The 13748-nt window shown below is 42.9% G+C and overlaps 2 protein-coding genes across 2 annotated transcripts; both read left to right on the top strand.

Moving 5' to 3' along the window:
• The first annotated feature begins 1256 nt into the window (after positions 1–1256).
• Positions 1257–2860, top strand: LOC115812484 (growth hormone secretagogue receptor type 1). The gene is made up of 3 exons (XM_030774964.1): positions 1257–1451; positions 1832–2291; positions 2559–2860. Exons 1-3 carry the CDS (start codon positions 1365–1367, stop codon positions 2858–2860), a joined length of 849 nt encoding a protein of 282 aa, XP_030630824.1. The 5' UTR covers positions 1257–1364.
• A 3151-nt stretch (positions 2861–6011) lies between these two features.
• Positions 6012–13092, top strand: LOC115812483 (solute carrier family 12 member 9-like). The gene is made up of 13 exons (XM_030774963.1): positions 6012–6213; positions 6763–6897; positions 7054–7191; positions 7340–7633; positions 7884–7991; positions 8074–8185; positions 8740–8897; positions 9056–9138; positions 9344–9468; positions 9650–9842; positions 11287–11461; positions 11847–11993; positions 12248–13092. Exons 1-13 carry the CDS (start codon positions 6012–6014, stop codon positions 13090–13092), a joined length of 2715 nt encoding a protein of 904 aa, XP_030630823.1.
• Positions 13093–13748: the final 656 nt, after the last annotated feature.

The raw sequence follows: 13748 nt of genomic DNA, 5'->3' as shown, positions 1-13748 counted from the left end.
CCCATGGGAGACCACTCCCCTTACTCTGGGCTCTGGACAAAAACACACACACACACACACACACACACATACTCGATGGCTGACAGAGGATGGAAGAGGTGTGGCTGTGATAAACTGAGGCTTTAGCGTAGAGGTAAGAGTAGTCCACCATCAAAACGAATCAGCTTACACAATGTATCTGTGCTACTAAACATATAAACATATTCTTTTTTACCTAGATCTATATTTAATGATCTGTAAAGAATGTTGGCTTGTTACTCTCTTAATTAAGAGCAAAGATTGCTTAAATGAACTCAAACCTTGATTTATGTAAAATCCATTGTATTGTTCTTTGGTGTCAGAGTCTGTTAGTCTTGCAGTCTTTTCCAGGGTGTGTGCAGGTAGTTTTTTCATTTGAAACATTGATTTTTTTCGTTAGATTTGGTCATAGTGGTCTGAGTGGCTTATTTGCTATATGTATCTAAGTGTATATGTTACTCTCTTTTAGTGTATCTTTGTTACCCAGCACTTTGCATTTGAGCAGAAATTGGTCTTTTTGTTCACTGTACAGTAGCATCAGTCTTCACACAAACAGCACAAGACCACTGGTGACAAAGAGAGGCACAGGTACAACACCGAACACCGTTGGACTACACACTTGGATTATATCATTTTTTTCTGTGGAGCAATTTAATTCATGAACTCACTTTAGGGATGCTGGTCTACTGGGATGAATTACTGAGTTTGGATCCAATTGCAGATTTTTTAAGGACTGGTGGCAGAACTGGTCAAGGAGAATTTGGATTTTTGGACGGTTCTGATCTTAAACACAGACACTTAACAAGATATTGAATTTTCCTTCATGGAGAATCAATGTTTGGATCACTGTCTCTGACCATGGGGGACAGTCTCAGTCTATCCCCTTGAAATCAACACCACCTCATTTTGTTTAATATTTGGACTTGTTGTTGTATCTTTTGGTAATTGTACTGTTTATTCCCATTTTGCTTTTCAATTCACCCTCTCTTGCCTGCTCCGGCTCTTTCCTTGGAGACCTTACTTTCCTCTCACCCCTTTCCATAGTCCTTTACTGCCTCCCTCTATCTTTCTGTGCCTCTCTGTGTTCTGTTCTCAACGTTTCTCACACGTTCTTGCTCCCTGGTTAGTTTGGTATGGACTCTGTATTGGACGCTAATGGTTCTGAAAGGAGTTGTTTCAGTTGCAGTAATGACAATGAATCCTGGTGGCACTGGGATGAGTTGGACGGCCAGTCCCTGTTCAATAAGACTGAGCTGGTGGTCTTGACAACGTTGTGTGTTCCGCTGCTACTGGTGGGCCTCATTGGCAACGCTTTGACCATACTGGTCGTGTGGCTCCGTCCACAGATGCGAAGCACCACCTACCTGTACCTGAGCAGTATGGCTGTGTCTGATATTCTCATTCTGCTGCTGATGCCTCTCGACCTCTATAAAGTAGGTACTCTGTTTACTGATGGCTGACACTACAGTTTTGTTTAAAAAAAAGGGAAAAGTAGACATTTTATTCATAGATGCCTATAGTATGAAACTTAAGAAGGATGTGACGTGGATAAGTCCAAAAGGGATTGCTTTTTACATGTAAGCAGCTAGCTTTTTTATCAGAGAGGGTGTACTATATATTTTGTATCTTATGGTCTCATATCTGTCATATCTCATGTTCTGTTTGTTTATGGTCTTCTTGTGTTTGGTCGTACCTCCCAGTAATTTAAAAAGTCCAGGACATCTTTGACCTTACGGCCTCATTCCATAAGTATCTCCATGTGTGTGTGTTAGAAAGAGGCAATTCTGAACTCAATGTGTTGTCTCCTTTGCAGTTGTGGCGATATCGTCCGTGGCTGCTAGGGGATGCGGTTTGTAAATTGTCCCAGTTTGTCAGCGAGGGCTGCACTTTCTCCTCCATCTTACACATGACTGCTCTGGGAGCCGAGCGTTACCTGGCTGTTTGCTTCCCTCTGAGAGCCCGCCTCCTTGTGACCCGGGGTCGTGTGCGTGCCCTTATAGCCGGTCTGTGGGTGGTAGCGTTGCTCAGTGCTGGACCAGTATGGGCATTGGTGGGGGTGGAGCAGCTGGACGAGGGCGGAGTCACTGAGTGTAGATGTACACAGTACGCCTTGAGCTCCGGCCTCCTCGCGGCCATGTTATGGCTGTCAAATCTCTATTTCCTGATACCACTCTGCCTCCTGTCTCTTCTCTATGGCCTCATCGCCCGAAGACTCTGTCTGCGGCGCCACACCCACAGAGATAACGCCCACCGCCAGACCCTCAGGATGATGGGTAAGAGCAGGATAATACCTGAGACAGTGGTAAGGATAGGATCCTTGTGTGAATTCAAGGCATTTTTGTCTGTTTCATTCTTTTCCTTTCTTTCTCTCATTCTTTTCTCTCTCCCATGTATACGTGTCTCTGTATCTCCCATAACTTTGTCTCACTTGTGTACTTTTTTCATGAATCTCTTTCCCTATGTTTTTTGCTTCTTCCTACTCTCTCTCTCTTCTTCCCAACCATTGTTCTCTCTCTCTCTCTCTCTCTCTTTCTCTGCAGTGGTGATAGTGTTGGCGTTTGTGTTGTGCTGGCTGCCGTTTCACATTGGTCGTACCCTCTTCTCCATGTCTGCGGACTCCAGTCCAGACCTGTACTACATCAGTCAGTATTTTAACCTGGTGTCCTTTGTGCTCTTCTACCTGAGTGCTGCAATTAACCCTCTGCTCTATAACATCATGTCAGTGCGCTACAGATCAGCAGTGCGCAGTCTGCTGAACATACACACGGGCCTCACAGATGAGCTCAACCATAGGGCCCACCCCTCCCCTCTCACACCGTCGCACTCTAGCACACACCTCTGACTGAGGGACTCATTGTGTGAGTGAGTCTTTGTGAGACAATACGTCTTTATATATGTGTATGTCTGTGCATGGAAATGTTTGTGTGTGTGTGTGTGTCTGTGCGTGTGTGTGTGGGCATAGTTGCCGCAGGCATAGTCAGTTTGCCTGTTCCCAGTCTCAAACCATAATTCCCTGTTAGTGTCAGTGCACGCAACTCTGAGCCCTGCAGCTACTGGGGCAGCCTGAGCCACAATGGCAGAGGGACCACTCTGTGTGAGGCACAGTGGAGCCAGAATGGGGGACAGTGGCTTCAGTTTCCCAACACTACTGACCTCTGTCAAGACAAATGACAAAAAATATGTACCTAGACGTTTTTTTAATGATTGTTTAGAATATTATTGCCTTTACCCCCCCTAGGTTACAAGGGCATTTAGGAGTTTAACTGTGATTTATTTCTGTGATATCTTTTACTGAATATTATTATCTGCATACTGTAAACATATTGGTTCGTTGGTTTATTTCTGAGGCTCTTCAGCTTTATTGAGATAAACAGTATTATTTAGTTCCCATGGCTACAGATGTCGAGATCTATATGTTTTTTTTCTATATGGTTAATATAAAATAAAGTTTATTATCAAGACATTACCCTGGACTGTTTGCTCTCTTGAATGATTCTGATTGTTCTTTTATGGCATTAAAATTGCATTCAGCACCTTTCTGTTCAGATTGATTTATTAATGGCTCACATTTTTCACTACATTACTGTCACAAAGATCTATCCATTAACAAAAAAGTGAGTATAAAGGGAACTGATACATCTCTGTGTGCGTGATGTCTGTGCACTATCTTCTTAGGTTCTTTTTCCTCAGTGTCAGGGTAAAATCTGAGTTATCGACCTTCCGGCCAACCTGTGTCACTGGCTCTCCACAGGGAGTATTGACATAACAGTAGTGGAGTGTGACCCTGTGAGATTTTGCCTGATTAGAGTATTTCAGTTTATAAACTCTATGACGCACTTACACAGCCATTCTACAGCACTTTCATAATACTGCTTAACACACATGTTCCACACAAATGAATGCTGATCAAAAATACAAACACACACAACCTGTTTTATCCTGCCACGTTCATTCAGATCAGTCCACTATTTCAAGCTGTGAGTTACCCAGGTGGACACATCCTGTTTTTTTGTCCCACTGCTTTTCCTATGTTATCCACTCTCTCACTCCTCCATATCTCTGTCAACATGCACTGGTTCCTTTCCCTCTCTTCTACAGCATCTTCATCTCTTATGGTATATTCCTCATATTCTTGGTCTACACTAAACATGTATCCTATTGCCTTTCCTCCACTACTTTTAGCTCCTCGTATCCTCTTATACTACCACCCAAGCGCTCTCTCCTCTTTTTCTCAGGAATGGGTCTGTCCTGACCATCTCTTCTTGGCAGTTTATGGTTTGCTACACGAGTGCAGAAGAAAATGGGTTAGTTATGTTCACGAGGTTTAGCACAAACCTGAATTAAGCCAGAAATCTTTTCCATCCAGCTAGTTCTTCTAATTGGTTCGTCAGCTAAGATACAAGGACGAAATTTGTGCTAGGATAAAATTGTGATTAATGTTCTTTTTAATTGTAAAAACATAAACCCATGACGTGTAATATAAGTGCAAAATGGAGTAACTGATATAACTGATATCTCTCATCTGAACAGGAATATTTTCCTCTTTCAGAATATACGCATTACATTCTGGCCAAATTTGTACCCAAAACATGTGGCCCTGTACACATCTTTTCTTATCTTAGCATAACTGTTTGACGACAGTACGCAGCGCGGGAAGTAACTGACATGTTTTTAATGAATAGGCTACTTATGTTTTAACACTAAGCGATCTTTACTTTTTTCAGTGTGATGTTCTGTTGCCTTCTACTGGCCAGAGATCTGTCTGTCGAGAATAATACCCAACTAATTTTTCATGTCAAGTTAACCGCCGAAATACATAGCCCATCCACACTCCTGGTAAATAATGTTTGTAAATGTTTGAGAAACCGCTTCAAACTCCCCAGAGTTCGATTTCACTGACTAAAAATACCGATAAATACAGTCCGAAGCCCCGAAATATCCATCGCCTTTTGATGACCTTGCCATCCTGGGCGCACGACGCTCCGTTCCGTCGTCACATCACGTGCCCAATGCCTCTCATGACCACGGACAGCTCGAGCTCCGGGCGGGCGGCTGAGACACAAAGACAGTGGTGGTTATTTATCTATTAAATGAGTCAGGAACTGTTTGAAAAACAAAATCCCTCGAATTTTTGAAAATTTACTAACCCCTTTTCGCATGCGGGATGGGAATAATAAAGACGGCACTCTCCTCAGCATCTCGCAACACAAAAGCGGAAACAGCTGGTTGATGTCTAGGATACTTGTTTATTGTAGCCTCTTTTCGGTTTACTACAGACCGTTTCAGCTGAAGGGATTTCTCTCTTGCAACTGGCGATTGTGTGGCTAGTGTTTGACTTTGACGTCTTATTCTATGATCTTCAAAAAAGAAAGTCTCTCTTGAAGTATACGCTCTAAATCACGCGACTTGCAGGTGGGTGACAAATTCCTCGCGAGCCTACTGCCTCTGTAAACACCAGCATCCTTACCAACTTTCAAAATACCCAAGATATTGTATCTGATTGATATCCCTTGTCGTTGAATCACTTGGGGAAAATAGTCTGACAACTATGCTAGCCATGTAAACGGGTTAGTGATGCAGTTTGCAGGTTTCCTGTAGGCATCTTAAAAATGGATGGAACTGTCTGTAATCTACTGTGCTAACAAATGTGCACTGGCGCAGATTGCCTCCCGAAGCTCATATGAACTCTATATGAACAGTCCTTTGATGGATAACTAAATCTCATATACAGACACAGAAAATGGGGATCCATTTAGGATCACAATCTAACGGATTTCTGTCGTTACTTTACAACCTGAAGATTTTTGCTATGATTGAATTGGTCCGCAGTATGTAACTGAGCATTCCCCACTCCCTGTGTATTAATAAAATTGTCATTAATTAGTAACCGAATACTTCATTGTCCTGTAATAGAGATATTTATGTATGCAGTTCATAATAAGTATCTTTTCTCTCTCCTCCTCCTTCTCCACCTCTTCTTCCTCCCCTCAGACATGACACATGAGCACTCTCCTCTGCTTACGTGTGGGTTAAGTGAGGGTCTCAGCACTCTCTCAGGTGATGTGCTGGGAGACAATGAGAGTAGTAGCACTGGAAACCCAACTGCAGCCAACCCACGCAGTCTTAACACCTTCTTTGGAGTAATCGTGCCAACGGTGCTGTCAATGTTCAGCATTGTACTCTTCCTCAGGATTGGTGAGCAAGATGATAATGATGACTTGGTCAAATGTTACAGTCCAGTATTTCATCTTTCTGTAACTAATTTGTGTGATAATTTTTGCCACTATTCAAGATAACGATACTTGCAGTGGGTCATTGAAAATTCCCCCAGGACTGTGATTAGGGTTGTGAGTTTGATCAAAGTAAATGAATGAAAACAAGAATATTTATGTGTTAATGCATAGTACTGTTTCCTGTCCTTGATTTCTAGTCTGTTTCTATCAACCTCCCTGTCTTTAGCCAGAATTGGTACAACTGATTCAGGTAATGAAGGCCTTGAAAATCAGTTGCTCAGTTCATTCAGGTGTACAAGTAATCAGCAGGCATTGGTAATTAGACGTTTTATATGTATAATACAGTAGGTTATTGTGCATGTGATAATCGTGAAGACTAAGACAGCGACAAAAGCAATAAAGGCTATATCTGATGTTAAATGGAAGTATGAGGATTTTAAGCATTTTCATAATAATATGTGAAAATTATGAAAATTACAATGACTATGACAAAATATCTTCTATTTTTCAGGGTTCGTCATTGGTCATGCTGGTCTCTTCCATGCACTCATCATGCTAGGTGTGGCATATGTCATTGTTTCCATGACGATTCTGTCAATCTGTGCCATCTCCACCAATGGTGCAGTTCAAGGGGGTGGAGCTTACTGTATCCTTTCATTGTACTTTGTAGAACTTTATTAAGATGTCTTCCAATACATGCATTTTGTTTCTATAAATGGTTGTCAGTGAGTAAGGTTCAGGATCTGGATGACTTGGCTTGTTTCCTTGCCGCATACATTTTAACCTTAACCTGGTACCGCAGTTATGATAAGTCGCTCTCTGGGTCCAGAGTTTGGTGGAAGTATTGGACTGATGTTTTACCTGGCCAATGTGTGTGCATGTGGTGTTTATGTGCTTGGTCTAGTTGAAGCCATATTGGAAACATTTGGTCAGGGCATAGGTGAGTGTGGCTCGTGATTTGTTGCGTAGAGCAATGCACTGTATATAAGGTTATTTTTGAGACTACTCATTACTCAGTTACTCTCATACAGTGAGTAGATGTTAATAATCTCTCTCTCTCTCTCTCTCTCTCTCTCTCTCTCTCTCAGGTTCATCACTGTCTGTCTTGCCAGATGGTTATTGGTTTGGTGTTCTCTACTCCTCAGTCATTCTGCTACTCTGTTTATTCATCTGTTTAATTGGCTCTCATCTATACTCCCGTGCCTCTTTTCTCATCCTGCTGATCGTCACGATAACGCTACTGTCAATCATTGTTAGCCCTCTGTTCCTGGGGCCGCGTTTATTCAGCATCACACACCCGGGTGACACCCCTAATTCCACACATGTCTACAACACCAGCTACACTGGCTTCAACATGACCACCCTCAAACACAATCTTTCACGTGAGTCTAAGCATTATATACCAAAGACCAGCAATACCCTTTCTACACGTTCTCCACTGCACTCCTTAACCTCACTGCACTCCTTAGCCTAAAAATATGTTCCCACAAACACATATTCATGTGGTTTGAACACAACTCTCTGCAACACAAAGTTTTAGCTAGTTAGCTTGTGTGTATACTGATGTTGTACTTGCATATGTGAAATTGCATCTCTTTCTGTCTTTCACGCTCTCTGTTTCTGTCCTCGCAGCTGGGTACTCTCTGGACTACAGCACAAACTCGATCATGACCTTTGCTACTGTGTTCGCGGTCATGTTCAATGGCTGCACAGGGATTATGGCTGGAGCCAACATGTCAGGTGAAAAGCTGCATTCTCTAATCCTCTGTGTGTTGTCCTGTTGCTTTCCTGCAGCTGTTTTTAACTCTACTTCTTCATCTAGGAGAGCTGAAGAACCCAAGCGTGTCCATCCCCAAAGGCACCATCATTGCCGTGGCCTATACCTTTGTCATCTACCTGCTCTTCTTCCTCATTGTCAGTTCCACCTGTGACAGGTGCGTAATCAAATGCATGTCCATTGCTGGAATGACTTCTCTTTGTCCTGTGAATAATGGCAGGCTCAGCTAACATTAGTTCACAACTCCAGTGGGACTGCACAAGCTAAATGACTGTATCTCATATTTATCCAGCCTGGTTCATCTTCTATTTTATATTGTGTTAGCAGACACACCCAAATCCATGAACAATTAATCAGTGGAATGAAAATGTGAATAACAGAAGATCAAAGATAAAACTGTTAAATCGTGGAAACTTAGTGGACGTGAGACCACTGGCTGGATTTCAGTGATAAATTTTTTCTTATGGAAATGCCTTTTTGTGATGTAACTAAAGCATCATTAGAAGGCTTCTGATTCTGTATACAACCCATAGAGTATCCCTGAGATAATTCTGTTGGTGAGCTATTGGTCCTCATAGGTTCCATCCAGTGATTCTTGTTTCTCAGGGTCCTGCTGTAGTGGGTTGTGCTCTGTTGGTGTTCTCATTGTAGAGTATTGTAGATCTGCTGCCATACTTCTTGTTACACTGATGTAATCATTCTTTTTCTCAGGGTTCTCTTGATTCAGGATTATGGCTTTTTCCATCGTATTAATATCTGGCCACCCTTTGTCACCCTCGGTGTGTATTGCTCCGCCCTTTCAGCAGCTATGAGCTCCCTGATTGGGGCATCCCGCATCCTCCATGCACTAGCACTTGACCAGCTCTTTGGTAAGAGACACCAAAGTTTTGTGTATTAGTTGAACGTATGTATGTCAAAATATGTGTTTAAACATAGGAATCTACTCCTTCTATGGAATCAAATATTGTGTGTGTGTGTGTGTGTGTGTGTGTGTGTGTGTGTGTGTTTGCGTGTGTGTATGTGGCAGGATGGGTATTGGCACCTGCCTCCATCACCTCTCCAGCAGGGAATCCCTGGGTGGCTGTGCTTTATACCTGGGCTCTGGTGCAGGTGAGCTGCTGTCTCATTCGTCTGTTGTCCTGTCAGTGACAGATGTTCTCACTCATAGTTTATTCCCTATAATAGAACTTAATAAGTTTATACTGTGTTTTGTTTGAAACGTGCAGCTGCATTGTAACAGGTGTCTTTGTATATTTGTGTGTTCTGCTGTATTTGTTTATTTGTTTATCTGTGTTTGTGTTTGTGTTTGTGGTAGTGTGTGGTGTTTGCAGGGCAGCTGAATTCCATCACTAGTTTAGTGACTGTATTCTACTTGCTGGCCTATGCTGCTGTAGATCTTGCCTGCCTTGCACTAGAGTGGGCATCTGCCCCAAACTTCAGGTAACAATAGTGAGAGTGTGCCTGAGTGTATGCGGAATGAAATTGTATGTATATGTATATGTGTATTTGATATGTCCAGTTTGTGAGTTTGTGTGCAACCTTTATGTGTGTATGTATATGAATGTGAGTTTTGTTAGGTGTCATGTAACATATTGCCCCCCCCCCCTCTCTCCCTCCTTAGGCCCACATTCCAACTGTTTTCATGGCACACCTGTTTTCTGGGGATTGTTGGAAGTCTGGTGATGATGTTTGTCATCAATCCCCTCTTCTCCTCCGCCAGTATAGCTCTACTCCTGCTGCTGCTGCTTTTCATCCATTATAGAGCCCCTACGAGTAGTTGGGGTTACATCAGCCAGGCTCTCATATTCCATCAGGTAAGCACACACGCACACACACGCACACACACACACACACACACACAGGTTCCAAAAGTCCTTGATCTGGATTTAGGAGAGAGATTGTTATGGGTTCATATCACAACTTCCTGTCACATGACTTTCAACCCCTGAATTCATCCATACTCTCCACTGACTCATCAGTTACAAGTCATTACACAAGGGCAGAACACTACAAGGCATTCTAACTAGAATGAATCTCCAAAAATCTTTCTTCCACTGGTTGTAGTATGATAGGTGCAAATATTGTTTGTCACATTTAGATATTATTGTAAATCTGGCAAATCATACAGCAGTTCTTTTATTTGGGGTAAATGAGTCCTGCTTGGAGTGTGAAATAAATTCCCCATATTTCTTAAAGAGGTTGAACCCTTTAGAGGATGTGAAGGTCTTGGAGAACTGTTGGCGTGAATTAGATCTTTAACAGTAACACGTGTGTAGGTGCATACTGGTCTGCAATGTTTTAATATGTTTGCACTGTGGCCCTGTTTACACCTTGCATTAAGATCGGATTTTGGTGATCTGATCACAAGTGGACAGCTCTAAAGTACAGGTGTAAAGGCATCTAATGCGCATTGAGGTCGCATCGAGATCCGATCACTCAGACAACATTTGGAGGTGGTCTGGACCGCATATGACCACATTCTTTTAGCAGTGTAAACGCGAATGCGAGCTTGACCACATTGAACGACCAACCACTCAACTGACGTCCTCTGCGTACACTCATTCGCTTATGTACTCATTCGCGCGCCAGCAGCATCATAGTAAAATGTGACAGCAACAACAACAACAGGCAAAATGGATATTGTTTTGATGTTTTCTTCTTCTTGTAATTTTCTGACAGACTAGGCACGGGAAGTGCAATGATGCCTCCCGCTGGTTAAAGGCAACAACGTTTAACGCGAAAAGGCTTAACCAGGCTAAATGTTCCAAAACTGCGACCAGTGATCACCAAATTTCTCTCGGACATCTCTTGTCAGAAACACCTCCTCCTGTCAAAAAATCAAAACTGAAATCCTTGTTGTATGGTCGTTATTTCTCGTTAAGTGTTTTCCTCTCCATTGACGCCCATTATAAGGAAACAGCTTAACGTGGCTTAATGTCCCAAAACAGCGACCAATGACCACCAAATTTTTGTGCCATCTCACGTGCCATGAGCACTATCTCCTATCAAAAAAGCAAAACTGAAATCTAGCGAAAGGGGTAGCATGTTGGAAATGATGTACGTGTTTATTTGCGTGTAGAGCGGGGAAGTGAGATCCGATCGCAAGTGGTCACTCGAGACACATGTGGAGACGGAGCCAAAAGCCAGGTGTAAACAGACTTACTTAGAGCTGTCCGCTTCGGATCGGATCACCAAAATCGGATCTTAATGCAAGGTGTAAACAGGACCTATGTGTATGCATATGTGTATGTGTCTCAGGTTCGTAAGTACCTCTTGCTGCTGGACTCACGTAAAGATCATGTGAAGTTCTGGAGGCCACAGGTGCTGCTGATGGTGTCTAATCCTCGCTCCTGCTGTCAGCTCATCTTATTTGTCAATCAGCTCAAGAAGGGCGGGCTCTTCGTGTTAGGCCATGTGGAGCTGGGGGACCTAGGTATCTATCCCCTACACACTATAACTCTAATGCTGTAACATAGTATAGCTCTGATCACACAGCCTTAAATCTTATGCAGAGTACTCTTAGCCCCCGACAGTACAACCCTAAATTCCAGCCTTGTGCATTTTACTATTTAACATCCCACGCTAGACGGATCTTACACATCCACACTGAATAAAATATCTTAATGTCAACACACAGTGTCATAAAACCTGCAAACTGTTCTCCACATACTGACGGTTACTCAGTTATCAAACTGACAGGAAGTATCTTTAACTTTAACGCTACACATTGTCTCTAAACCCTACGTGAAATAAATTAAACTTAATGTTAAACTTAATGTTTATTGTAATTTAACTCTTGCCCTCTTTTTGTCTCGGAGACTCTCTGCCATCAGATCCGGTTCAGTCACAGTATAATTTTTGGTTGACTCTGGTGGATAAGCTGGGGGTAAAGGCCTTTGTGGATCTGACTCTCTCTTCCTCAGTCAGACAGGGCTCTCAACACCTTCTGCGCATCACTGGTCTGGGTGAGCTTCATAACAAGTCATGAGAGTTTGGGGCTCAATGCTTCAAGTCACACTTTATTCCTTTTTGTTTGTTTTTTTTTTTGTTGTTGTTGTTGTTTTCTTTTTGTTTTGTTTATGGTGTTACAGTCGCCTCTCTATTGTGTAACGGTCTCTGTGATGCATTCAGCTGTTATGATGTCATAGTGAACATGATGTTATAGTTTGTTGTGATGATGTAATGATTGCCATGATGTTTTTGTTGACATCTCTTTTAGGAGGTATGAAGCCAAACACACTCATACTCGGTTTCTATGACAACTGCGTCCCTGATGACTTCTTCCTACAGAACCCCATTTTCAGTGAATGGGTGGGTGGGCCTGAGGGGGACCATTATGGTGTCGACTTGCCCTCATTGCAGAGACATTTTCCTCCTGTACGCAATCAGGAATCACTCCGGAGACTGTCACCAGAGGAGTATGTGGGGATAATCTCAGATGCCATAAAGATGGGAAAAAATGTCTGTCTGGCACGTTACTTTCACCAGCTGGGCCAGGGAGGCATGGCTGTAGGAGGGACCATCGACGTGTGGCCGCTGAATTTGCTCCGTCCTGAGAGTGGTGGCTTCCTGGATGTTTGCAGCCTTTTCCTGCTGCAGCTGGCCTGTGTTCTCAACATGGCCTCTGCCTGGAGACACGCCCACATGCGCATCTTCCTTTGTGTAGAGGCGGAGTCAGGGGCAGGCCCAGGGGCTGGTTGGCTTCTCAAAGAGGCAGGGCTCAGAGAGCTGCTTGGGAAGCTACGTATCCGAGCTTCCATACAAGTTGTGACTTGGGATGCCATGGTAACAGAGGGCGGTGCAGTAACGCCTGGTGGAGGGGACATAGGGGAAGGCTGGGCAAGGTTGGCACCCTGTGTATCCGATAACTTCCTGTCTGTGGTTAATAGCATGTTGCTGGAACATAGTGCACAGGCTGCTGTCCGTTTCCTATATTTGCCACGCCCACCAAGAGAAGCCAACCAATCACAGAAGTATCTTGCTCAGTTGGAGACTGTGACTCACAACTTAGGTCCCACTCTTCTGGTGCATGGGCTCACACCTGTCACATGCACTGACCTCTGAATTGAGGTAGGTGCACAGAAAGAGAAACAAGAGGAAGAAGTTACTGAGTGAGTGAGTGAGCAAGCGAGGGAGTTGGTGAGTCTTAATGATAAAATGATACATAATTTTCATGCTCCGTTAACCTCAGTAAACAGGCCAAAATCATTGCAGTCAAGGGAAAAGAAGAGCATCATAGACAGCGCAAGACAGAGCACAACACTCAATGCATCATCTTTCTGCACAAAACTAAATGCTCAAGTTAGCTCAGCTTTTTTATCCTGTTGTTTCAAATGTGCCTCAATGATATTCCAAATGAATACCAACATGTCTTAATGTAAACCAAACGACCCATGATCATCTGTTTTATAAGCTTTGCATAAATGCCTAATGTTAATGTCCTAAACTTGCCTATCGCACAGTATTGTTTTTTTGATCTTGTGTGACTACTACTACAACTTTACCTTTGTCCTTTTTTTTACTGTAATCCAAACGAGTTCCCAACATGTAATGGTTTGCTGCTTGTGTCACTGAGTTGTTTTTTGCAAGAACAGGCCATGACCATAACGTAATCTTTCCCTGTCTGCTTGACCAAACACACATTTCTCAAACTTTGTCCAATGAGAAATAATTAGCAAAGTTGGATTGATATACTTTGACTTCTAGTTGTGTTTAGGGAT

The sequence above is a fragment of the Chanos chanos genome, chromosome 5, assembly GCF_902362185.1.
Source record: "Chanos chanos chromosome 5, fChaCha1.1, whole genome shotgun sequence".
NCBI classification, from domain to species: Eukaryota; Metazoa; Chordata; class Actinopteri; order Gonorynchiformes; family Chanidae; genus Chanos; species Chanos chanos.
This window is presented reverse-complemented; position numbering and strand designations above follow the sequence as displayed.